Source organism: Plectropomus leopardus, chromosome 10 (assembly GCF_008729295.1).
Source record: "Plectropomus leopardus isolate mb chromosome 10, YSFRI_Pleo_2.0, whole genome shotgun sequence".
NCBI lineage: Eukaryota > Metazoa > Chordata > Actinopteri > Perciformes > Serranidae > Plectropomus > Plectropomus leopardus.
This window is the reverse complement of record NC_056472.1, coordinates 24,540,820-24,568,541: the sequence shown is the minus strand read 5'-3', so window position 1 is coordinate 24,568,541 and position 27,722 is coordinate 24,540,820. Positions and strand designations below refer to the sequence as shown.

General features: G+C 39.6%; 1 protein-coding gene across 1 annotated transcript in view; it reads left to right on the top strand.

Moving 5' to 3' along the window:
- impg2a (interphotoreceptor matrix proteoglycan 2a) overlaps positions 1–25,000 on the top strand; it is a 34,788-nt gene extending 9,788 nt beyond the window's left edge. The window contains exons 7-23 of the mRNA XM_042494777.1: positions 510–556; positions 1,339–1,427; positions 2,194–2,349; positions 3,268–3,326; positions 3,920–3,940; positions 7,078–7,286; positions 8,471–8,514; positions 10,611–10,806; positions 11,756–12,936; positions 13,648–13,935; positions 14,027–14,246; positions 16,669–16,879; positions 18,117–18,305; positions 19,928–20,129; positions 21,665–21,744; positions 22,256–22,319; positions 23,677–25,000. Of these exons, the coding sequence (XP_042350711.1) occupies positions 510–556; positions 1,339–1,427; positions 2,194–2,349; positions 3,268–3,326; positions 3,920–3,940; positions 7,078–7,286; positions 8,471–8,514; positions 10,611–10,806; positions 11,756–12,936; positions 13,648–13,935; positions 14,027–14,246; positions 16,669–16,879; positions 18,117–18,305; positions 19,928–20,129; positions 21,665–21,744; positions 22,256–22,298 (3,235 nt within the window). The 3' untranslated portion in view covers positions 22,299–22,319; positions 23,677–25,000. The remainder of the gene's footprint in view (positions 1–509; positions 557–1,338; positions 1,428–2,193; positions 2,350–3,267; positions 3,327–3,919; positions 3,941–7,077; positions 7,287–8,470; positions 8,515–10,610; positions 10,807–11,755; positions 12,937–13,647; positions 13,936–14,026; positions 14,247–16,668; positions 16,880–18,116; positions 18,306–19,927; positions 20,130–21,664; positions 21,745–22,255; positions 22,320–23,676) is intronic.
- The last annotated feature ends 2,722 nt before the right edge of the window (positions 25,001–27,722 follow it).

The following is a 27,722-nucleotide window of genomic DNA, read 5'->3' as shown; positions in this document are numbered from 1 at the left end:
GTGTTGGATTATTTCTTCTTACGTTTGTCATTGCCTTGTCCTCATGTCTTTTTTAAACAGACCAGTATACTCAGGTTTTAAAGGGTTAATTAAGCTGTTGCTAGCTGTGGTTTCACATTTTTCGTGAAAACTGAGCGTTTTATCAATCTTCTCAACTGATGCGGAGGGACAAAATGATAAGCATGCAGCGGCCGCGGGTTTGAGTCCAACCTTGGCCCTTTGCTGCATGCCATCCGTCCTCTCCAGACTGTCACTGTCCTATCCAATAAAGGCAAAAAGTCCCCCAAAAATCTTAAAAAAAGGTATGCTTCCCAAAATGTCAGACTATTTTTAAGTGTTTTAACAACTTTAGGACAACAATTAATGTCTATGACAAGGGCGCAGCTGTATTAACAGAGTGAATGAATGAGCCTCGTTCTTTAGATCCTTCTTGTATCTACAGATCTCTGACCTTGTTATTGTTAAATCATGTGATATCAGCACCGAAACAATCTTCTACTATTTCACAGCACTCCAACACCAAGAGCTCCAGATGTTGTTGAAGCTCCTGAGCTTGGTGAGTATCGCTTTCATTTGCATCATGTGACTTTGATCACATGGGCTCAGTTGTTAAAAAGAAAATTAATCTGGATCAGCATGATGCATTGACAGAAAACAGCACAAAGGATGCAACTGTTGGCTTTGACTGTATCGTGATTAAAGGAAAGTTAAAATTCAGACATTTTTGTTTGATACTTACAGCTGTTTGGGGGATTGTTTTATTTAAACTAACCTGTACTGAAAGACTTAATAGGAACCTTAATGTCAACTTAATCTACTTGATCACCGTAACAGTTGAACTAATCAATTGCAAAATATAAATAAATGTATGCTGCATGATACAAATATTGCATTATTTGGTCGATTTCAAAGTTTTCTTACCTTTTGTGACTGAAATCCACTCTGAATCCACCCGTCTGCTGGACAAGGATAAAGGTATTGATACTGAAGATTTTGATCCAGATCAAAATCAAAACTGTATTATGTGATTTAATCCAGTTTCAAAGTCCTTTTTTTTCTTTGAAACAACACATTTTCAAGATCTGATGAGGTGAAATCTGATGTGATCTAAACAACTGGGCCCGAGTGTTTCTACTTTCACAAAAACCACCCTGCCTTGTGTTTGTGTGTGTGTTTGGTGAGTGAGTTTGGCTGGAGGCCTGAGATTCGTCGAGCACTCGGGGTCAGGACAGTCTAATACGGCCATCAGGGATCGCAGCACCTGCCAGAGCAATAAGCTCACATCCACTTGAAATAAACCAACAGTTCCTTTTTTTGCACATGAACCCAACCACCCAGAAGAGGCAGCTAAAGAAGAGGAGGTGGAGGAGGCAGAAGAGGAAGTGGAGGAAGAAGCCGCCATTGACCCAGAGGTGGAGGAGAGTCCAGTGAGTACTCAGACAAATTGTTTACATCAGTGATCACAGCTGGGTTGCAGGTCCAGTGGATTGCAAGTGTCTTGTGAATGTGTCAAGTTTGTAAAAACACACACTTTATTTTTAAGTAAAGTGAATTTCTGGCACAAATATTTTATTTTGAAGTGCCATTTCTGTTTATTCTTGCAATGTGTTTTCTTTCTTTGTGTTGTAAGCTAGTGGTTCCCAACTGGTGGGTCGCAGTCCAAAAGTGGGTCGTGGGTCCATTTTGACTCCCGAACATCTCAAGTTTGTAAAAAACCCACTTAATTTGAATTTCTGGCACAGGTCTTTTATTTTGAAGTGCCATTTTCTGCTGTTAAGCTCTTATTTTATTACACTGCACCTAATATTATTTGGTCTATCAACATGCTGTGCCTTTGCTGTGTTTTTATGTCACTGATCTTGAATAATAATATGCACTTTTTTGGTTGTAGGAGTATACATTTTCTACATTTTAAGTAATTGCACTTTATTCCTGCAAATTTCATTGTGTTCTGAGCCCAAATGTTGCACACACTTAGTGAAATCAAACTGAATATGCAGTAATTTTTCTTATGTGTGGACCTTGAACTAATGACTAAGGAAAAAAATCTTCACCTCGTGGCTCAACAAGTTGGGAACCACTGTTCTAAGCCATCGTGTTGTTTACATTTTGTGAAATAAAACTGAAAATGTTTTATTTTTTGTACATGCACACTCAGCTACTTCATCACTGCGTCTCTTTCTCGTGGCACAGCTGGACAATGACATTGCTGTGGAGCCTCCCACCCCCGCAGTGCTGGAGCAGGTGGTGGAGCTCAGCATCCTCCTGACAGGGGAGACGTACAATGACGACCTCGACAATCCAGCCAGCCTCCAGCACCAAACGCTCAGCAGACAGCTTGCTGAAAAGGTTTGTCTTTGGCTCTAACTCCTTTTATGACTCCCCTTGGTGCTACTGTTTCTTGGCTCCGGACTGGACTCACTATATCTCCCAGTTTATGGTCTGTGATGGATGCATTGTTAGCTTTAATAACACACACACTTTAACAGCAGCAGTAGTTAAACCCAAACTATGTGCTGAAAATACAGCCTGATGACGTGTCTTGGGAATAGATAAACTTTTGCACATGTATGCACAGGTACTTTACCTTTGGAGGCAACTTCAGGGGTTTTTACAGGTACTCGGAAAATTCAGTAAATTTGTTTAGGTGCTTTTTCCTGGCATCATTAGCCTATATTTGATTTTATGTCTACAAAGAAAGACGTATTTCCTGATTGCTGACCTGTTTTTTAAATTCTCTGAGGAAATCTGCTGTACACATAAAGTCGCCATACATATATATATACACACACACACACACACATACACTGCACATGCCATGAGGAGATTATAAGAGTGAGTAGAGCTGAGGACAGGGTAGTAAATGAATGTAGAGGACGAGCCAGGAGACAAAAGGCCCAGGAGACCTTTATTTTTTGCGTCCTCCTTCACTGATGGATTAAATAAAGTGGGTCAGTGAGTCTGCAGAACAGTATATGGATTGTTTTTTGCTTAGTGCCTAGAAGCAAGGCCTTGTAGACTAATAAAAAAAAGTTGACCACAGTGCAGGAGTCTGCCTCCAGAGGATTATGATCTGGGCCGCAGCACAAAAAGACTCCTTGCAAGACCTTGCAACTGCTTTGAAAAAAAAAAAGTGCTTTCGGAAAAAAAAACTTTTTTTTTTTTTTTTTTTTTTTTTTTTGCCAATCGAGTTCATTGTAACCCTGTCAAAGAAGAAACCTCCTCTCAAGGTTTGTTTGTGATGCTTGATCTTTTTTGTCCTTGCAGATCGAGGACGCTCTGCAGGGGCTTCCTGGATTTAAGAGTGTGTCAGTGCTGGACTTCAGGTCAGTCTCTCTGCTGTTGATTAAAATAGTATTTCACTGTTGGAAATATATTACTAGGCTATTTATGCAGTAGAAAGATGCAAATACCTTTGAAAGAGAAATAGTGCCGTGGCATTTGTTTGCTTTAGAAATAAGTGAAAATATATTTCTTGTTTCATATGGAAAATTGTTTTCTTGGTTCATATTTTATCAGCAGTTATTATAATTATAATAATAATAATTATTATTAATTCTTTATTATTAGTAGTAGTTTTACTGTTTTACCGTATTTTTAGCTTTTCCATTACAGGAAACAGTAGGACGCCCACTTCCTGTGCACAAATTCTTGTATTATAGCAAAAACAGTGCTCTAAAATATGTTATGAAGAAAATTTTGGTAAGAAATAGGCACGGCGTGACATAATCTTGTCCAATATTTAATTATGAGTGTCTAGTTTTATGGTTTGATCACAGTTTAGTCTGTCTGAAAGAGACAGAAACCAGCAGATATCTATCTTGATCCTCTACTATGCTCTTTGACTCGGAGCTCGTGCGGAAGTACAAACATTTGCTTGTATCATTAACACATTTTTATCTCTTTTTGTTTAATGTAGGCCCCAGAAGGACACCCAAGGGTGAGTCATGTGTGTCTGTAGTTTGTTCCCCATCCTTAGCTAGCTAGTGTGTGTGTGTGTGTGTGTGTGGCGTCACCTTCATCTCGCTCTGTATTTACCTGTGAGTGCGGGCACGTGTTGAGGTGTGTCACTAGTTGCCTGTGTTAATGGTCTTAGTGTGGTCACTCGCCTGTTAAGTGGGATCAGGATGGGGCCAACCGAGTGAGCAGGTGCTGCTCTACAGAGACGATTATCAGGGCTTTATGACCGCACCAATCAGCCTCTGGAGCAGGAGGAGGGTTACAGGCAGAGATGTGTGTGTGTGTCATAGGTTAGTTGGTGAAAGTGTGACTGTTTTTCTTGTTATGGTGCTGCCAGTGCACTCAATATTTAAACAGCAGTTAAGTAAATGTACTTAGTTACAATGAAAAATAATAATATTTATTTATTGTGTGGGCAAAAAAAACAGAAACTCAGGCGTTTCAGCAACAAAGCCATCATCAGCGTGATAACAATAGCAGGAATTATATGGAATTATAGGAATTATAACAGGTGAGGTTCAAGTAGCAATCAGGAAAGAGAATAAATGATTGCACAGTAGGATCTACACTTACCCACATCTACATGCTACAGGTAGAATAAAAGGAGATTTGAGATACACGTCCTGCTCTTTTTTTCGCATAATTTTACTTTGTATATTAAATGGCTATAATTATGCATACTTGGGTACATTAAAGGAATACTTTGGCCCCAAATGAAAATTTGTATATGAATTAAAAACCATCCATTAAGTTGAAGTCAGGAAGAAAACTTTGTTTTGTCTTGCATGCCTCCACAGTGAACGCAGAATCCCAAAAAACTGAGAAAATTCTTGATGAATTGAAATAAAAGGGGTCCGTGTTACACAACAGCAAAACCATATCAGAACATCTGTTTCAGCTCTCACACAGCTCGCTTCAAGCACTTCCCAAAAACATGCAAAACGAGCTGAAACCTTAATATTTAACGCAAAAAGAGCAGAGTTCAAGCGCACACACTTGCCCAGATGCACAACTTGTATGTAGCAGTTATTTAAATAGTGAAGTAATTGTAAAAAAAAATTGCATGCGTTTTGTAAGTACAGAGCATAAGACTGTTCTGTGACAGTTTGTAAATGGATGTTTTGATAGTTTTGCTGTTTTTAAACTTGCTACTCCTTTACTTTAATTAATCAAAAATGTTCTCTGTTTTTGGATTCTTTGTTTGCTTTTGAGGTATGCGAGAAAACCAAAGTTTTCTCCCCGAATTCAAGGTAACATGCAGTGAGTAACTGCTATACAAATGGTCATGTTGAGGGTGAAGTATTCCTTTAAGCACACTGAGAAATATATTTATACCTTTCCACAGTGATGCTGTGGTTAATCTTGCATGCAGCTGCTAACTGCAGATCACAGTTCACAGCAGGAGTAGAGCTCTGCCTGCCTTTGCAAATGTGTGAAGCTAAAGGGGGAAAAAATTTGATCTCCTTCTAAACGGGGCCGGCACGTGCTCAGCTGTCCGCCAGAAACCCACCGAACTAGGTCAGAGTGGAGGGCTCCCAGCAGTCAAATGAGGGCTGATAAATTGGATTTTTCCAGGGTCTGGAATCTCTTGTGAGGTTTCCATGTTCATTATGATGATATTGATCATTCTGCTGACTCGGCCGTTTTTGGGGCCTATACAGTCGAGCTCCTGCATTCCAAGCAAGAGTAAATCCCCCGAGTCATCAGTCATCTGTGAGCGCTCTACAGCTCCTTTAACAGGTCTGATGTTAAATCACGTGAGTGATGAGGTGGTTTTCATCCTCTTAGACATTATTTTATATATTCTTTATTGTAAATGTTTTATAAGATAAATGTAAGATGGTGTTTAGGTGCAGTTTAGGTACTTGTGTGGTGGTGGGAAATTTCCTGACCAAGTTTGGGTTAGATAAATGACATCATAATTAATAAGATGTCCTTGAGCATGGCACTCTGTAGTTGACCCCCATGTAGTTGTTGTGCGCAAATTAAATTATATTTGGTATCATTGTTTCTAACTGCTGCTCAATAACGTAATATTAGGTCTTCATGGTTCTCTCCTGCAACTGTACAGGATGCTGTCGGATTCGTTCAAACAAAATAAATGTGGGAAATTCTTTTTGGTTTTGTCAAGTCGTGTAGAGCATCGTATTTTTGACTAAAGTCTGAGTCATGATTTGAGTCTTCACCTTTAGTAACCAGTTTTGGGGAGCAGTGAACTACGTGAAATAAAGTAGCAGTTTTACTTCATTCTGCAGTTGCCTGCTAGTATTACCACTATATTTATTTTTTCATAGGGGTTCAAGTAGTAAAATTACATTTTTGCCATTTTTTGTGTAGTTAGCTAGTGAAACTACAAACAGTTTCTGGCCATTAAAGGACAGAAAGATTTTTTTTTTTAACTTGTATTTTAGCATTGCTTCTCTACTGTAATTGAACCCCCTCTGACAAAAGTTAGTGAGAAGTATTGATTATTGCTGTTCAATAACACATTTTCAGAGAAGCTGTTATGCTATTTTAGAAGTTACATGGCTAAATGAATAATCCTGCCTGGTGCAATACCCGCAGGTGTCAGACTGACATTATATTTAAAATATAATATAATAAAATTAAATAAATAAATAAAGCTGACGTTCCTGCACTTTCCCATGAATAGTTCTATTTTTATATGACCTGTGAACAACAAGTGGGCACTTTTGGCAATTAACTCAATTAACTCAATTAAGTGGCATTTTTGCAGCATGCAACTTTTTTGTTTTATGTTTAATCACAATTTTGTATCATATGTGCTTTATCAATTCAATCATTTTATTGCAAAGTAGTTTTGAAATGTGAAAGTTTTTGAAATTTAATTGATTAATCTATAGGCTGTATCATGCTGTCAAAGCGTATCAAATATATTACTGTGAGTTTTGATTAAGAAAAAACACACATATGGTATTGTTTGGTCTAGGCAAAGTTTTTATGTTCTTTTTAAAAAATAATGGTTAATTGATTGTTAATTAGACCAAAAAGTGATTAAGGAAAGTGCTTACAATTTGCAACCCTAATTGGTAAATTGCAAAGTTGTTCTATCAAAGTACCCTCTCCAACGCCTTTGGTACATATTGGTGTTTTCAGGCTGGGTGGCGTGGTGGTGGACTATGCTGTCACAGTGGTGGTGGACGGAGCCGGAGTGAGCAATGAGCAATTGGACTACCTGACGTTGCAGTCGAACCTGGTGGAGAACTCATACCGGGAGGTCGTGGAGCTCCCGACGGTGGTGTACACCATCAGTGAGGTGAAAAACTTCATCACTGAAGCCCTGCACAACGACGCGCTGGAGAGCGGTAAGACGATGGCCAGTGTATGGATATTCCCTTCACTGTACCAGAACTCACACATGCCACCAGTGCAGCTATTATTTAATTGGCATGGCAGTCGCTGCATTGGCAGAGGTAGTGCGTGCAGCACAGGGCAAACCTCCAAACGTCACATCAAATAGAGACGCAGCAGAGCCGACACTGATATTACAACATACGCTACAGAGCTTGAGCAAACATTCCAGGGTTTTAATAGTCTCATCTGTTTCTTATTTGTCTGCTCTTTCTGTCGCAGAGGACAGAGACATATTTATAAGAAGTCTCAGCTCAAAAGTGGGCCATTTTTAATGAACGAATAACAGAGTCATCAGTTATAGGCACTGTGTATTTATTCTGAGCTGCACTTAAATCCTTGTCATTAAGTGGTCTGCAAAAGAGAGCTGACTAAAAAGGATGTTTGAAATCTGAGCCCTCCAGTTTTTTCTTAACTTTGGTCTATTATTTTGGCCCATACCCAGTGGATTTTACATTTACAGTACTTTACCGGACTCACGATGGAGAGTATTTTTTAAAAGAATGATAAAAATTGATGCAGCAGAAGACAGAGAAGGAATACACTCTCTCAAATACGCACATAGGGACATTTAAATGACTGCATCTGTTAGATTTAGCCAGCAATAAGTAGGTTAGCTGCCGTCTACGTCTGGCCAGGAGCCTTCTCCAGAAATGTGAAGAAATTGAATGATGTGATAATGTCTATAGCATCTTTCCTCCTCCTGTGAGATTTCTCCCAGCTCGTGTTTTTGAGAAAATGCGTGTAATTAGTTTGCGAGTTCCCTGGAGATGAATGCCATCTGATGCTCCCATTAATTATAAGCTTGGACATGTGAAATGAAGGCTAAACACTTTCATATGGCTGACATGTGCGGCTGGGGAACTGAAAGGCACATCTTGGTTTTGTTTTTCAGCTTTGGTGGCGATGCAGTAATAGCCTCGGCCCCACAGCGGCTGATATTCAGTCCAGATTTTAGCTCTGATTTGTAATATTTACCCCTGAAGGTAATGCTGTCAAAATGAAAGCTGTCAGTGCTGAAACAGCACAAAAGGATTCTGCAGACTCCTGCAGGCATGATTAGTTTTTGCTATTTGGCACATGTGCATTTTGTGTGTCAGTTTATATTAATATTTGTTTCCCCCCACTGGTTCCACAGTGTCTGAGGTCCCGGAGACTGTCAACGCTGCAGACGGAGCTGCGGTGAGTTACCTCCATCATGACAACAATCTCTCTCTGTGCTCTCCAGCTGCTTCGAGCTCCACAGAGCTGATAGATCACCTTTGTTTAAGGGAGCTCGACAGCTGCAGCATGAGTGATGGTGCGATAACCTGTAACTGGCTTTGTGATGTTATCCAGACCCACACCAGTGCAGGTAGGGGATGAGATCACCAGTAAGGATGAAGCGAGGCTTTGAGGATTAGTTTGGCTCTTGCTATAATAATCCACTGCTATTCTGGGGCAAAAGCTACACTGAGTGCACCACCAGAGGAGAGACAGCACATATGAGTCGGTTCAGACAAGTAATACCATCTAAAGGCTGTCTCTATTTGCGCTGTCTTGTGGTCGACTGCGTGTTTTGATGGTAATCAGAGTTTGGGTTGCACTAAATGTGTCTGCTGGTTCGCTTTGTAGCTCAGCTCACTAAGTGATTAATTTGACTCATTATATGAGTTGGGAGAGTTTGGCAAACTTCTCATCAGTAATTGATTCACAGGCAACATCGCAGAGCTACTGTGCCACCGAAGCACTTTGCTGCCCTGATTCGGAACATTTTCGATTTAGCGGCTGTTATTTCAAGCTTTCTTTGAGATGATATTAAAGTGTGAAGCCTGCAGTGCCGTCAGAATAATTTTACAGTTCAGTCAATACATGAATCAAAAACTGTTGTATGTTTATTAATTCAATTTGCATTGATGGGATAAATCAATAACTCACTGCTCAGCTATGTGGCGAGCTAAACACGCTTCCAATAGAGGGCTGCTGGAATGAATTAGACTTTTTTCATTTCCGGTTCCCTCGTCTCAAAGTCAGTAGGGTTTTTAAAAAATAAGGTCTGTGGTTAACACAAAGAGACTTTCACATTTGTTCTGAGACATAAAATAAGTCCATTAATTTTGCAAACAAGTGGTGAAATGAGATTACAGAACGTTCTGCCAAACACGGCTTTACAGCATTGCTGCAGCAGTGATGACGAAGTCATAAAATCGTGGTGTAGGTCTTTATAGCTTCATGTTAGCTTTTTACTTCTGGTGTTTGCATTTATGCTTAAAAAATGATAAAAGTGGTCTTCATTTGAGAGAATTATCTTGCTAAAAAATGTGTAAACATCGTAAATGTTTGTTTACCACCAAGCTTATTTTCTGCCATTGTCTAAAATCCAATGGAACGATCCAAAAGGCTTTTTGTTAAGGGAACCAAAGCGATGCTAACTTCTGCACCACCTTGAAAAAAATAGGTAATCCTATTAGCTCCCTATAAAGGTTGAAGAAAGTAGATTGCCTTTAAAGTTTAACTGGCAAGCAATAATAAAACTGTGAAGAAAATCTTGAACAATAAATCCAATGAGTAAGTTAAGAATTAGACCAAACTTAGTGTAAAAATACAACAGCTAGAAGCTGGATTTACAGGAGTACAGTCCGACTATACTCTTGCTAGAAGAAACAGTTTCACCAATGACAAAGGAACTTTAATTAGTCTGCATGGAAAGTACAACCGTTTTTATAAACATAAAGTCCACAAAAGTAAAACTTAAAAGAGTGAAACACATAACATTTATGCCAACAGTTAACTTATAATGTTCCCTTAACCTCAGACAGCTACTTATTACAGTGGCTAGAGTTGCCAGCTGTCCCATAATTGTAAACTAAAAGACGTCGTTCCATATTGAACTAATACAGGACGCACTTTTTTGCATTTTTGAGAATTAGTGCAAATCTATGGGAGAGAAATATAACAGGTCAGATTATCAGGACTGTATGAATTAGAAGAATCTGTCAACCCTCAGCCTCTCTGTCATGTTATGTTATTACTTAAACATTGCTATGATACTGACAGCAGTGCAAGATTAAAAGAAATGGGAACCCACAAAGGTAATCCACCAGAAAAAAAGAGGAGCTATCACAGAAACACAGAAGAACATGCACAGGGAGATTTATAGTCAGCTGGCAGCAGGAGCTCTGATTGGCCTGACATGTAAATGCAACACAGCTGGCCTATTAAAGCCCCTGTTGCATGGCACACACTCCAAGTGAAACAAGGACAAAAGGTTTAGAAATTAAAGCCTGTTTGTGATGCAGATTAATGCTGCCGATGAGCCACCAGAGGTCACGATCCTAGAGGAGGACACAGAGGATGTCAGCAACGACAACATCCAGCTTGAGTCCTCCGAAACCAACACAGTGTCAGCAGCAGAAAACGACATCATTGTTCTGGAGGAGAGCGTGGTTGTGTCACCTAATCCTGTCCTGACCACGATTGCACCTGAAGCTGGCAGTGAGTATCCATCCTGAAGACAAGCATACATTCACACATAAAACTTATTTTTCACATTTCACACTTCCTACAGCTTTATATTTGCACAGAAAGTACTTTTTTAAGAAATAGACTTATTACTCATTTTCTGTACCGTTGAATTCTTCCAGCCTGGGTCCTATTTCCCCATGTTTTGTGTCTAAGTGTCTAATAGGACCCCAGAGTTTTGATACTGGTCCAGTATGAGCAAGAGAGCTGCAGCCAGCAGCACCAAAACTGACTGAGATGTAAATTCACTGTCAATGCACGTCCACTAAAAGTGTGAGGTTTTTCCATTGACGAGCTCAGATAATTATTATAAGCGTCTGACAACATTATGGAAAGGATCTCCACAGAGAGAGACCTTTTTATTAGAGACTAAGATCCTTTTGTTTAACCAGAATCCACCTAGAAATCAGCATCACGAAACCACCAAAGTCCATTTAAATAAAAAGTAATTTTAGCGTTAGAAAAACCCTCCATTGTTTCACATCTAAGTGGGTGAATTTAGGGTTTATTTCAACCAAACAATGGCGCTGGTTGTTGGAACTGTGAAAAGATGAATCAAGGTGGCTTTGTGAGTTTAATTTTGTTTGTGTTGACTTTAAATGAGGTGTGTTTTACAATGATAAAATGAATGGTAGGTTTGACAGAATTTTGGGGCTGTTTCTGCATAAACCAAAAGGATCTCACTCCTAAACAAAAAGGTTGACCTGTGTAGGGATCCTCTATAATGTGACACTTAAAAATAACAATCTTAGCCTGTCAGTGGCAAGCTTTTGGCTGTCACTCAACACTGGATCAGTTTCAAAAAATGTTATTCCCGTTAGTTACTAAGACACTGGTCTGTCTGGTTTTCCACATAGATCTGTGGACTCTGGAAAAAGGTAGTTAGATTGAGTTCAGCTTCTTCTCGTCTTTGTTTTTCCAGGCATTGAGGAGGAGGGTCTGCTGCCAGGAGACAATATGCAGGCTCCTGCTGCAGAAAACCCCCCACCAGAGGAGCTCCCAGCGGAGCTTCCCCCTCCTGAGCTGCCAGAGGACGTCACACTTCCTGAACCACCAGTGGAGGTCGAGGCCTCTGGTTCGGATGCAGATAACCTGGAGGTCCTGCTCCAGCCGTCTACAAACACAGAAGAGGAGGCTTCTCCTGAGGAGACTGGATCGGAGGAAGGGCTGATAACAGAAGATGTCCCTGTTAATGCAGATGCAATCTCTGAAGCTGATACTGAGGACGTTGAGGTTGCTGCAGTGGAAGAAGAACCTACAAGTGCAACAGTGGAAGAGGAGCACGTGGATGAGGTTGTTGTGGAGGAGGCAGAGACTCCGGAGGAGCACGTGGATGAGGTTGTTGTGGAGGAGGCAGAGACTCCGGAGGAGCACGTGGATGAGGTTGTTGTGGACGAGGCAGAGACTTCGGAGGAGCACGTGGATGAGGTTGTTGTGGACGAGGCAGAGACTCCGGAGGAGCATGTGGATGAGGTTGTTGTGGACGAGGCAGAGACTCCAGAGGAGCACGTGGATGAGGTTGTAGTGATCGAGGCAGAGATCCCAGAGGAGCTTGAGATCTCCACAATTGCGACTGAGACCACAGAAGAAGAAGTCCTGCCTGCCCTGGTCCCTCCTTCTGATGCTGTAGAAGTAGCAGTTGAAGCATCAGAGCCGGACATAACAGAAATAGGTTTGCCTCCTGTTGATGAAGACTCGGTGGAGGTCGCAGAAGAAGAGTCCAACCTCACAGATGTTCTGTCTGCAGATGAGGAAGTTAACACAGAGGAACCAGAAGACGTAGACATCAACGTGGTGGTGACGTACCCTGAGGAACCTGCATCTGAAGAGGACAGTGAGGGACAAGAGGTGAAGGAAACGCCTGAAGCTCCACCTGTAGAGGAAGAGGGTCCAGCAGCTCCAGAAATCTCAGCAGAGGACCTCACAGATGACGAGATCTTACTGGTCAACGAAGAGGAACCAGAGCCACCAGTCACGGATTCTCTGATCCCTGCCCAACCGACTGCCCTGTCTCCAGAGAGGGAGTCACCTTTCACCCGCATCGCTGACGTTGACCCTGCTCCTGAGGGGCAACCTGACAGCATCGTCCCTTCACTGGTTGAGGTAAAGCAAAATTATTTAATTGAGAAGGATGGCACGGTATCAGTAACTGCACAATTTTAGTTTCCAAAGAGAAAGTTTGTTTTGATTTGCTTTTCCTTTAATGCTTAATCTCTTAAACTCTTTGTTAGGAATTCTTAACTGTAATGATACTGCAGCTAATTTGCACAGGAAGATAAACCTTTTGTTTTGGGGATTTATAACTGTACTGTTCTTTTCCGAAAGCAATATCTCAAGAATGCCTTGAAGGAATTTCTTCAAATTTGGCACAAAAGTCCCTGTGGACTCAAAAATGATTTGACTATGTTTTGGTGGTCATAGGTCAAGTTCAATGTGACCCACAATAGGAGGTCCAGTAGGATAAAAATGTTGAAGTGATGACATTTTACATCCAAAAGGTCAAAGGTCAAGTTCACTGTGATATCACAATATTCTGCAGAAACACTTTTCTGGTCATTACTCAACATATTAACCACCATGGTTTAGAGTTTGTAGCTTATTTGAAGCAATATTTGAAGTATTATCAACTGTCATTGCTGTATATGAGTCGGACAGACATGGATGTAATCTGTAACTGCAACTTTGGTTTGCAAAGACAGTAGTTTTAGTTTTGTACTAATTTGTCTAAACAGCATCTAAGCTTAAGACAAAACAAAAAATGTTGTGACCCAGTTCAAACTTAAAGTCTCATCTCTCATCTTTTTTACCCATCAGATCCAGACCACTAATGGAGGCTTAGATGATGCCACCATCGGAGACCAGGACTACGATGTGATCCATTATGGTTATGGTTTGACCAACCACACAGAGGAGGGCAGCACTGGTTTCCCGTTTGGTGTAGCGCACGGCACAGATCAAGTCAGTCTCGCCATGCCTGTGAACCCTGGACGAGCCCTGATGGTGTTTTTCAGCTTGAGGGTGACCAACATGATCTTCTCAGACGACCTCTTTAACAAGAGCTCCCCAGAGTACAAAGCTTTGGAGCAACGCTTCATAGAGCTGGTAAATTTCTCACATTTACTGTTCTTTGTTATTAGTGATAAAGCTTCTGGGTTGTAATGTCAAACTATCAGTTTTTTCAATCTTTCCCCAGCTTGTGCCGTACCTGCAGTCCAACCTCAGCAACTTTGAGAACCTGGAGATCCTGAACTTCAGGAATGGGAGCATTGTGGTCAACAGCCGCATGAAATTTGGCAAACCTGTGCCTCAAAGTGTCACCAGCACCGTGTATCTGATCCTGGAGGACTTCTGCAACACAGCCTACCAGACCATGAACCTGGCCATCGATAAGTACTCACTGGATGTTGAGTCAGGTAGGTTTTGACCGATACACACTGTCGTGTTTTTGGGAGAAGTTTGATCAAGAACAACTGTGATAGTTTGAAGCTTATGTCAGATGTTTGTTAAAGGAAATATGTTTTTTGGATTTCTTGCAGAGATTTAGATCAGAGGATTGATACCATTCTCATGTCTATATGTTAAATATGAAGCTGGAGCCAGTTGACAGTTAGCTTAGCTTAGCATAAAGACTGCAAACTGGAGAAAACGGCTAGCCTGGCTGTCCAAAGGTAACCACAAATCGTTTTTTGAAACAAAAAAAATATAACCATTTCTGCCTACCGTACACTAGAGGACTTTGAAAATACTTTCAAAGGCTACTGTCTGACACCCTCTGACATCTAAAGAAAGTGCAAGTTTTTAGTCACACACTATAAGATGACCAAAAAAAAAAGGAGGGAGAGCTGAGACTTTTTTTGACAAAACCAAAAAATACCAAGGCACACTTCTTAGCAAAAGTTGACTGTGACAGTGAAATTGCTTGAAAAGCCATTTGGTGTAAGGCCGGCAATAATTATTAAGCTTCAGAGATGCTGGTAGGCGGATTTTGTTACTTTTGGATATAACCAGGCTAGCTGTTTTCCCTTATATCCGGTCCTTATGCTAATCTAAGGAAACTGGCTCCAGCTTCATATTTGAAGCACAGACATGATGGTGGCTTTGATCTTCTGATCTGACTCTCAGGAGGGACGCATATTTCCCAAAAGGCTGAACTTTTCCCTCACTAGGTGTAATTTCAGAACATTGTTTTGTAAAATGACTTCACTGAGTCGGTATTGAACAACGTGTTAGTGTGTGAAGAGGCCAGGGAAAACAGCTGCTGAATCCCTCTCGTGACTCTTATTGATCTTAGAGGCGAATGTCACGGTCACATCAGCTGGTTTGAGATAATCAGGGCTTCCCTGGACTGCAGCCAAGTTGACTCATACACATTAACTCTCACTGCGACTGACTGATCACCGTGTGCAGCTCTGGTTTCTCACAGTGTGTTTGTTATTATCTTGACTTCATCTTTGATAATTGGGTTCACTTATGCAGCCAGGTTAACATTTTCTGTGCTCTTTAAAAAGAAGAAAAATTCTTGGTGTGTTATCTATCTCCAGACTTCTGTGTATGAGAGCATCATCAGTTGTAATCAGCTATTTATGATATCAGTGACGCTGTCTGGGTCACAGCTAACGCACAATGCAGAATCCCAGTTTGCAAAGGGCTGCATTAGAAAGAAGACGGGCCTTTGTATTTGTCTGTGTATCTATTTTGGTGAAAAATATTTTAGACAAGCAATTTTAAAAAACAAACTAGAGTACAGAACATTTTGTGCAACAAGTCTCTCTATGTTAATGTGTAAATGTAGCAAAATGTGGTCCTGGAGACACTTATTGTACTGAGAACTACCACAGAAGCAGTTTTGAGTACTTTACCATGTGTTTATATGTCCGTTGACTGATTTCGTTACTGTAGAGCATCACAACTGTGCAAGATGCAGTCGTGAAACTTAACTGGAAGATAGGTATGTTTCAAACGGGGGTATAAAAGGGGATTAGAAAGGATAATGTGCTTTTTACTTTACTACAAAGAGTAAAGAAGATACTACTTTAATGTCTGTATTGTAATTATGGTAACTATACAGCCACAGCCGGCAGCCAGTTAGCTCGGCTTTATTTGTGTTCTTAAAGTGTAAAAGTCTCAATTTACTGAACTTTAGAGGTGCTGGAAAGAGAGAGAATTTTGTTTCCTTCAAATGGAGTTGGTCTAGCTGTTTCCACCTGTTTTAAGTCTTTGTGCTAAGATGAGCTGCCGCTGGTTGTATCTTCACATTTATTGTACAGACTTGAAAGTAGTTTCAGTTAAGACAGAAAATATAGAAATTATACTTTATTGTCAGTTTTCATGGAAATTTGACTTGCATCCTAGTGAATAAAAAAACAAAACAAAAACCCAAATACACATATGTAAGTTTGTCTTTCAGCAGTCATTAAAAAGACTATACAATAAGCTACAATATGCCCCTCTGACAAACACTGTTATGTGAGAAACACATTCACAATATAGACATCTTACATTCAGAGAAACGGACAATCTTGTCACCTAACTCTTGATAGACTAGGAATAAAAAATAAATTAAAATAAGATAAAATATAAACAAACAAATAAACAAATAAATGAATAAATAAAATAGAATAGAATTGGAATAAGTGCATACGCCCTAAAATGTTGAACTATTCCTTTAAGTCTGTTACCTTTTCACAATTGGAATTAAAATTATTCATATTGATGATCTTTTGAGATAATAGAGGTGAAGATATTTACTCTTTTAAACACTGACCAATACATGATTACCTGCTTGTGACAGTTTCATTTGAAAGCTCTGAAGTCGACACTTCATTTAATTTCCAGGTGACAAGGCCGACCCCTGTAAGTTCCAGGCGTGTAACGAGTACGCGGAGTGTAAGGTGAACAAGTGGTCGGGCGAGGCGGAGTGTGTCTGTAATGCTGGCTACTTCAGCGTGGACGGCCTGCCGTGTCAGAGTATCTGTGAGCTACGCACCGACTTCTGCCTCAATGACGGCAAGTGTGACATCATCCCCGGCCAGGGAGCCATCTGCAGGTGGGTGGGGATTAGTGGGAAGTGATCTTCATGTGTGTGTGTGTGCCGGGAAAGAGTGTCTAATTTTGCAGGTTTGCGAGGTCAATGCTTCATGACAGAAACAGATTCTCAGCAGCTCATGCAGGAGGCGGATTCTCAGCTTAAAGTTGGCTGTGTGGCTGAATGTTGGTCATTTGGAGAAAAAGTGATGTCCAATGCATCCCAGAGATTTGTCCAAAATAATTTATTTTGCTTGACTCCTCATACTTTGGGTGTTAAACGTGCTCTGGCCCCAAAAAAATCACAATCATAACCAATAACATGGAATAAAGATTTAGTTTTACAGCTTAGTTGGCTGCAAAAATCAATTTATCTTCAAACTTTTATATTTTCTGGCCAAGATCAAAATTGTTTTAAAGAAAACCATATCAACATTTTGAGGCAGCACTCAAACCTTTGGCAGTATACTGTGTTAATTTTGATTATGGCCTATTTAATATACTATACATAAAAAAAGAACAATGAGTACCATTTGTGGAGGCATAATTACTCTGAATTGTTAAATATGTGATTTATTTTTTAGCTCCAGGACGCATATTATCACATTTTTCTTTGGTGAAATATTGTTCATTATATGCTGTTGCAGCCCCTCTTTTATTTCTGTCATTATCGAAAACATTTCTAAAGCTTCCAATTATGCTGTGTGTGTGTTTTCAGCATGTGTTTTCATGTCCAAACAGACATTTGCATGGGTTAATGTGTGTAAGATGATGCGCCAGTAATCCAAATCTGTGACAGAAACATGTCCTCTGGTTCACTTCAGGCTGTTGTATGCGGCACACTTTTAAATTGAATAATTATGAGCAGACAGATAGGAGGCTGTGTGTCCAGATGAGTGCTAACCTTTGTTTCACACCCTCTACCGCATCATAAAACATGCAGGCAGCTCCAGATGCTGCGGGATTGTTGTTTACTTCACGCCGTCCAACCTAAAGTATTGCATCGCTCCATGGAGACAGGGAACAAACAAAGATTTATTGTACTCCAAAACAGAGTATTAATGATTTAACAGCACGCACAGAACATTATAATAGTTATTAACTATGTCAAAACAAAATACGAACATGACTTAACACAGAATAAAAATTATGTTTTTCTACCATTCCCTGAATGCTTTTTAAAAAAGGATTCAGTCTGTGTTCAGTTTTTGTTTCTGAGAGGAAACGATTTTAGTTGACAAGTTTCATTGTTGCCTCAGGTGTCGTGTCGGGGAGAACTGGTGGTACAGGGGGGAGCACTGTGAGGAGTACGTATCTGAGCCGCTGGTGGTCGGCATAGCGATTGCCTCCGTCGCTGGATTCCTATTGGTGGCCTCGGGAGTTATCTTCTTCCTTGCGAGGACTTTACGGGATCAATATGACAAGGATGAGTCAGAGGACCCCATACGGTAAGAAAAACCTCACACACACCATATGGCCAAATTAGATCTGATATCTAATCCATTTCACACTCATTGTGCCTCTCAATAGTTTTTGAATTTATATTTTGTGTTTTTATCAGTACAGTGGTGGATAACCCTGCACTGGGCTCTGCCAGCCTCGGTTACTGTTGTCAAGCCTGTCAAGCTTTCGCATGTCTGTCTGCGACCCTTTGCTGCATGTCATCCCCTCTCTCTCTGCTTTCCCTCTACATGCATCGCAATATCACAATAAAGAATACGCATTAAATGAAACACAGAAAGCCAAGCTCCCTACAAGAAATGGTGTCCTCATCAACAGTGATTAAATTAACCATCACTTAATGATGAGCACAATTATATCTAGGTACATTTAAGTGATTAAATGTGAGGGTCATGCATTAACAAACCAGCATACATTAATATTAATAACAGCCTAATTCTACACATGATCCATGAGGACGAAGCTACAGAAAAACAGAAATGCATGCAAAAATAACATAATGTAAATATTAGAGACCCTCTACAATTGTCACAAATCATGTTTTCTAATAAGATATAATACGAGGAGCCAAACTCCCCCTGGCTCCCGTGTAGCTTGTACCCTGACTGTACATCAGTTTCTAGTGGAGATCTTAAATGTTTCCAAAGATAACAAATATGTCAGGCTGAATTTAACATGTGCACAAAATAATGCACAAGAGAGCCAGAATATTTTTGTTGGATATAAAGATGCACCCATATGAATTTGCATCCAAAAAACACATGCAGTCCTGGGTTTGAGTATGCTGTTTAGTTTAAGTTGCGTAACAAGCAGGAACAAAATATAATATATACAGTATATAAGACTGTGACAGTCACAGATACACATAACCTACACCACACTGCTGAGTAAAATGAACAGCATGTGAAGACTTAAACTGTCAGATTCTTTTTTTATCAGCCGGCAAAAGCTGTTAACTTTACTCCTGAACATAAACAAAGCTTACATTACTGTTTGATAGTGAACAGAAACGCTTAAATTCAGTCTGTTTGAAGTTTTCTCCCCTCCACGTAATACTTCTAAGATTAAAGGAGTCTGGTTACTTTCTTTAGGGGACTGAATAAGTTGAGACATCCCATGACTGTATCCCCAGTGACACAGCCAAAATTATCCACAGCACTGTCCCTTTACTCCTCTTCACTTACAGCAGAAGGACCACCCGTCTCTCTGTGGGCTGGTATCTATTTCCTCCTGTCCAGCTTTAATCCTTCCTTTGTTTTTTTTTCTTTCTTTTACAGACACAAAGACACACAAAGTATCTGTTTACCATCTATCTCTGTGTGTGTGTGTGTGTCTGGCGTGGTTCCCAGAGCAGCCTTTGGAGAAACACTGTTGACCTAAGCCAGTTAACTGATCAGATATGGTGCTGATCTATTTCCAAAAAGCCTTAAACACCCAACACAATAGGGTTTTTGATCATCTGGATGCAGGCAGTAACTAAAAGGGCTTATCCAAGGTTAATGAAGGTTAATCAGTCATAGTCACTGCAGCTCAGTTTCCTATGTGATGTGTGGCTTTGTTTATCATCATGCCTCCGCGCTGCGTCTGACTTTTTTACGTTGCTCCGCAGGCATGCAGAAAGTCTCCCGTCTCTGGAGAGAGCGACTAAGTACAACCCCATGTATGAGAGCGAGGCCACCACCGGCTACAGCCACTACTACCGCCGCTACCCTGAAGCTCCTGTGTACAGCAGTGCCAGCGCCGAGGCCTCCACTGACTTCAGCAGCGAAGAGATACGACACATCTATGAAAACAGTGAACTCACCAAGGAGGTGAGTGTGGGCTGCTACCCACTGCTTTATAGTTTACTTAACCTCTATTTTACATGAAATATTTCCACTTTAATTCAAAATCTCTTTTCAAGTAAGTCATATGTAAGACAGCAGCATAAAAAGTTTCACATAAAAGACAGGCTAACAACACAACAGCAAGATTAAACAAACAGGGCAAAAAATTCCCATACAAAACACAAGCGACAGACTTAAAACAAACAGCCACTATACAGCAAACAATTGAGTTAGCTGTGATCAGTTAGCAGACGTGCATTCAGTGGTCAATGGTCATGGTCCTTAATCCTGTTTTTTTACAGACTCCCATGCTTATGATATAATCTAGTTTCATAAAAATTGTAATAATGAACCTTATTTTTGAAGCACCTTCCAAATGAGGGATGCAGCTTAAAGTGCTTCACAATAAAAATAGTCTAGTTTAAGATTAAGTTTAAGGTGACTCTGTAGCTGACACCAAGATGAGGGAGCAAAACCTTTAAAAGCAATTTCACTGAACAATGTTTAAGGGATTGATTAATCTAAGTTGTAAATGTTGCAACTACTGAAAATTTCAGGAGTCAGTAGAGAGCACGATTTAGAAGGCAGTACATGTAATATGGCCCTATAAAGAGTAATGTACCAGTGTTCAATACTGCTGTTGTAGAATGGGGGGCCTTGTTGTTTTACACCATTATCCTCACTATCCAGCAAAATGTTGACTGGCAAACATATATATTTAGCTGTTTTCAGCAAGACTTGTTTAAATACAATAAAAAACAGATTGGATAAGCAAAAGGTAAAGAATGTTTAAATTATCTAAAGGATCTTTTCCGTAATGTTGTTAGACACTTATAATAACAATCTGAACCTGTGAGTAGGAAAAAACAAGCACTTTTAGTGGACATAAACTGATGATGCACAATTGCTCGCAGGGATAATGTTGCAGCCTGTTGCACTGCTACAACTGTGGCAGTCTCTCCCAGTGCTGGACCAATTTCACAAAACTGTTTTCTCCGTTTGTCACTTAGACAGAAATTACCAAAAGTAAAATAACTCAATATGCAGTTGGCCCATTTTAGCATCATATATACCACTTTTTTTTTAAAGACGAGAAGAGATTATGATTTTTAATGCATTTATGTATTCATGACTTTAATGGTGTAGGTGGGCTCATTTTAACTATGATACTAGGTAGCTTAATCATCTGACCTTGAGAATAAAGATGTTTTAAATTTAACCAACCTAATATAGATGTACACTAGGTCCTTCATGTAGATGTCTTTACTCATTTTAGAACTAAAACTTTATACAGTTGTACTGAAATGCAGGTAGAAGATGTGCTTCTTCAAGACTTGGAAAATTTTAGGTGGTAAACTTGCTCTATCACCAGCTGGCATTATTTATTCTTACATAGGAAAGCATTTTTGTTTTCTGAGAGTAAAATGTCACGTTTTGACTGAGCTGCAGCCTGTTCAGTTTACTGTTTATCTGCCTGTGATGTAATGCTCCCTCCCGACTGATAACATGTGTTTCTACAGGAAATCCAAGACAGGATACGCATTATTGAGCTCTACGCGAAGGACCGGCAGTTTGCAGACTTCGTACGGCATCATCAAGCGTGAGTGCCTCTCATGTTTTTCCTTTTAGACTGCAATGAGATAAACACATGGGCCAAACACACCAGGATGTGAGGGGAAAAGGGGAAGTGAGGTTGAGATACAGGAGTCTGGCAAGATTGTGATGAAAAAGGGATTAGTTTGTTTAGTGAAAGCTGGAGGAAGACGAAGATTTCAAGCCTTTGCCAAACCAGTGTGGAAACAGATTTATCATTCTGAAATCTTCACCAATCAGGCCCGGAGCTGATACAGTGAGACAGGACCATTAGGAGACGCAGACATTCCTCCGTCTGCCAGCAGTCTGGCAATGGCAGTGTGTCTGTGTGTTAAAGTGGTGGTTGTTTTTAAGTCGTATCTGGCTGTAGATCACCGCTCTCTGTGCCATGGAGATTCTTCATGCCAGATGAGCCAGAGTGTAGTTGTAGGCACTTCTTTGTGCAGTAAATAATGACACTAATTAAACTAGAAAGTCGAAATCTAATATGTTTTTGTCTGTGTTTTTATCTGCTGTAGCGTCGTTGATACCCGCAGAGAGAGCTCCTCAGCGCATACATGAATCTCTCCTGTGAACAAAAAGGTATTTTTTCTTCATTTATGATTCTTAGCTGTTTTTTTATTTCAATTACAAGTTACTACATGTACCCAAAGATTTAGCAAAACTTTTAGAAGTCAATATGAACCTCTCAATAAGGAAATCGTGGCAGATATAAATGGTCTTACCGCTGGTCTTACAATCAATACCACTGATATAAAAAAATACATCAACAGTTTCGGGAAAGGGGACAAATTATTATGTAATGCATTTGGAACTAAGGACAAAATGGATTTAGCTCTTGTAATTTTAAACACCCAACTTTAAAATATATATAAATACACGACAGAAAAGATAGAAATACACTGAGCATTCAATTACATATATGTTAATATAATGATTCGTGAAACCTCACTAGCCAGCTAGATATACTATGACAATAAGACATAGGTTATTATTAGATATTTAAACAATTAAATTATATGACTTATGATTTATGATTTACATACAGTTAGCGTGACTTGAAACTTAAAAGGAATAGTTCACATTTTTGGGAAATACACTAATTTGCTTTCCTGAAACTGAGATGTGAAGATTGACATCACTCTTATATCTGTACGTTATATCTTAACCTGCAGACAGAAACCAGTTAGCTTAGCTTAAAGTAAAGCCTGAAAACAGAGGAAACTGCTATGTTACGTCTCCTGCCTTTAGAGGTACTTTTGGGTTTGTTATCTTTCGACAGATTCTGGCGGGCTGGCAGTTTCCCCTCTTTCATATTTAGCATACAGACATCTGACTCTTTGCAAGTTTAGCTTAGCATAAAGACTTGAAGCAGGTGGGAACAGCTAGCATGTCTCTGTTCAAGGGCAACAAAATCGAGTTACCAGCATCTGTAAAGTAACATATTACAAATTGTTTTTAAAGATGCACAAAAACCAAAATGTAAAAACAAAACAACAATTTGCTGTTTTAAAGGGTGATGTGCTGGAGTTTTTCTCGGCCAGGAGTGGTTGAAGTCATTGCTCCAGATCAAGAAATATTTCAGCACATACCCCCTGCAAAACCACAAAAAATGTGTTACTTTTGGAAAGAGCCAGACTAGCTGTTTTCCCAAATCTTCTCACCTACAACAGCAAATAACGGCTTTTCTTTAAAAGTTTGGATCGCTGGTGGGCCCACTGCATATTGCAGCCTCACAAATCACAATAGAAAAAAGTGTTTTCAAAAGCGTAAGGACAAATTTTATTTGAGCAATTGCGATCATTTTAGACACAAGTGAAATATTATATTTGTAAAAAACTTAAAACACATGATGGCATTTAGTGTGTATGTTAGATGCACTTAATACATAGAAACAATGTGCACACTGCATACTGACACACTTTTTCTTGCTGCACAGAAACATGCCTCTATATTAAAAAAGTGAAGCTCCCTGTCAAGACTCTGGGCTCATGGACTGCTTAAGACGGACTGTCTTTCAGCACGCTGCTCTTTATCTTCTCGACCAAACGACCAACTCTGTCTCTCACTGAGGTGTTGACTGCTCTTCCTCCTTCTTTTCTTTGTGCCTTCTCTTGACTGAGTGAGCTGGTTGTGACATCAAGTGTTTGCTGCTCATCGACTGAATGTCTCCCATTTAGGGAAAACTGGACCGCATCCTAATACTTGAAATATTCATCACAATACTGTCTGCAGTAGTACTTTTGTTTAGTGGAATAATCGGATTTGTGTCATCATGTCATATATGTCCATTCCTAAAGGGAAGAACTTAAAACTGTGAATATGTATATAGTACTACTGTTAGTTTGCTAGTTAGAAGGGACTCATTATGCTTTTCATTGTTTTCTGTCACATGTGTATTCTTACAGTGTCGGATGTTCATATTAAACGTGGCCAAAATTTCGAGTAACGAGATAAACGTATGAAAACAGTGAGCAAAAACTAACTCTCACAGGAATAACATCAGGCTTCAGGCAATGTTTCCAATGTTTCTGTTTCCAGCATTTTTTACTTTTAAGAAAAGCTGATTTTTTTTTTTATATGGCCATCTGCTCCGGGTACACTACTGCAAGTGGTTACATTACATAGCCTACACCGCTACGTAATGTTTTTGCTATATGCTAATTTCTCACATGCTAACTTTTTCATTTCTCCCTGGTTGTGAAGATGTTCGTTTAGCATTTTTTATAGTACAAAGTGCTGCTATAATCTGTTACAGTTATTCCCCAGATGCAAACACATAGCTACATGTAGCTACATGATGTTGTTAATTTCTCACCACTTTAGGATAATATTCCAGTTAAACATTTCAGGTTATGCTTAGAAGCTTTAAGGGATAATTTCTCAGAGAAGAAAATGCTGGGCTAATCTTTTATAGTCATCTCCCGTCTGCAGGTACACTACTACATGTAGCTACATGCTAACATCAGGAAAACATGTAACTTTGGTTGCAGATGTTGTACATTTCTCCCCACAATTAAGAATCATATTCCTGCTGGAACTTTCCATTTGTGTTTAAAAGCTTTTATTTGTTATTTTGAAAGGAGGAAAGTGCTGCTAAACACAGGCATTACCCCACTGCAAGAACCTAAGATTATCATGCTAACATCAGGGAAACAGTTAATTTTGGTTGCCGTTTTTTTTACTTTCTCCACAATTTCAGATCATAGTCACCAACACGTTTGGTTGTGTTTAGAAGGTTTTAATCATGATTTTTAAGGCGAGATGGGGCTGCTTTACACAGTCATTCTCTGGCTGCAAGTACACTGCTACATGTAGCTACATGCTAACTTTAGGGAAAGATGTAATCTTTCTTGCCTGTGTTATGAATTTTCCCTAATTTCCAATCATTTTCCTTCTAGAAGAAGCCAGGTTGTAAAATTTGGATTTAGAGGCTTTTATTGGTTATGATAGAAAGTGCAGCTATACTCTGTTACAGTCATTTCCCAGCTGCATGGACACTGCTACATGTAGCTACATGCTAAAACCATGGAAACATGTAGTCTTGGTTACTAATGTTGTCATTATCTCCCAAATTTTGAATTGTATTTTTTCTGGATCATGTCCAGTTTTGATGTTTTACTGTTGATTTTTAAAGGGAGAAATTGCTGCTACTCTTTGTTACAGTCATTCCCCAAGCTGCAATGACAGTGCAGAGACATTGAGATACTTAAGCGTTGGAAATGCTGACCAATCAGCGCAGACAATATGAGGAATATAAAGTGTTTTTTCAATATTAAAGCACGTAAACATGTTCTAGTAGAAACCCAAAATATAAGTATGGACCTTAAGATAGCATAATAGGTTCCCTTTAAGATATTAAGATAATCAAAATATGTGAAATGTACTTATTAGGTTTTCTCAGAGAGGTGTGAAAGTTGCTCTTTTTTAGTCAATGGTGCTATCTTAATTCAAAACTTAGTGGTCTCTATGACTCGTTTTTACAATTTATAATCAACATCAGTGGATCAACTCTTTGTAAAATATTGTACAGCGGATGAATAGTTCAACATTTTGGGGAAATAAGCTAAGCATTTTCCCTTTCTGCCGAAGACTGAGATGAGAATATTGAACTTTCATATCAGTCCGTTAAATATGAAGCCACAGCCATTAGCTTAGCTTAACACAAAGACTGGAATTGGGTGAAAATAGCTAGCCTGACTCTGTCAAAGGTAACAAAAAAGCTAAAAGTGGTAGTAGGTGGCTTTAGTAAGTGTTGGACAGATCGAGGCTAGCTGTTTCCACCTGTTTCCAGTCTTTGTGCTAAGTTAAGCCAAACAGGTGCATGCTTTCCCAAAATGTCAAACTATTCCTTTAAGGTGGCCAAATGTAGTGCTACTGTGTATACTATTGCTGTTCGTCAATGTAAAAGCAGCCTTTCACAATCTGAACGTTATCCCAGCTATTTTCTCCTGGCAGGTGATTTTACTGCCTTTTTAACGGCTCCATCAATCAGACGCTTTTATTTAGTAAATGTACAGCGTGGTAGACATGACAAAGTGAAAACAGTGGTGATGGGAGGAAAGGCAGAGAGCATGAACCCTCTATAGCTCTGAAATTCAGAAATAAGTGAAAACACGTTTCAGTGGAAAAATGCTGCAGGCCAAGCGTCCCAGGGATTTGATCAAATGGTCTGCTTTCAGATGTCATATGTAATGCAACTGAAAGAACAGGAAAAGCAAGCTGATAAACAACATGTGCTCTTCAGAGAGACAACTTCAAGCTGCGTCTCCTGCTGCAAAAAACCTAAAGGTTACCAGCAATTCTTAAAAAAAACAACAAAAAAATTATCTGCCCTGTGACTACTTGTTTGGCCGTGATCCTGCTCCTCAATCTGAAAAACCGTCTGACAGACTAATTTCAGTGTTTTCTTTGGTTTTCTCACATGTTCCTCTCTGGACTTGTTCTGCTTAATCCCTCTTGTCCCCTGAGTGGACCCTCACAGCTGCAGCTGATTACGAAGTGTAGATTTTAGATTGTTGTCGGCCGGTGTGACCGTCAGAATCAGACACGTAGATCATGTCCTAGCTCCTTGTTTACATTACATTCTTTGCGCTTATTTTAGAGGTCTATACAGGCGAAGCAGAGTTTTGTGACAGTGTCATGCCTTTTGCAAACTGCATATTTAGTTGTATTTTTCTATGCATGCTTTTTTTAGTGTCTGCATACAGTTTTTGTCAACGTCCTCCATCTCCCACCTGGACAAACGGCCAATCACCCCACACAGTGTTTTGTCATGTAAATAACTTTGAAGATATTAACAGTGGTAGGATGTAAATCATGTGTGTCTCAAATGTTTCAATATCTGAACATATTCTTTTTATACTGATAACTGTTTAACCATTTTAACAGTGTTATCATACCGTGCAGCTGTGTAAATTACCAATAACAAATTGTAACATGAACAAAAATAAAATGTTTTATATAAAATGCAGAGTTAAGCACTGTACTTTAGCACAAGTTTAAAGTACTTTCTAATTCATGCAACTTGTTACTTCTAGCAGCTGTAGTTAGTTGTAGTGGTTATTTTTCAAATTAGGATTTCATGTAGCCGGCAAAAAAACATTATCAGTCTGTGAAACTGCCAGTAGCAGTAGCTCCACCTCGACCAGCTACATATTTTGTACACATCATTTATTTCCACAGTTTGTGTTATTTTTTTATTGTGCTGATGCTGAAGAGTCACCAAACTCCTCCAAATGACATTCATTAATGTCATTTGGAGGATTTCGCCAGCTCTTGGGGCTGTTACTCGAATTTACAGGCTGTAATTCCACATTTTCGTATTGCCTGTGATTGCCCGTTGCCAGCCGAAATCATATCAAACGGTAAAACTAGGCAGTGCTGATCATATATAAATCAAGATTATGTTACTGAGTTTTATATTTCTTGCCTCAGTGTTTTACAGAAACATGTTTTAGATCATGTACAAACTATGATACGAGA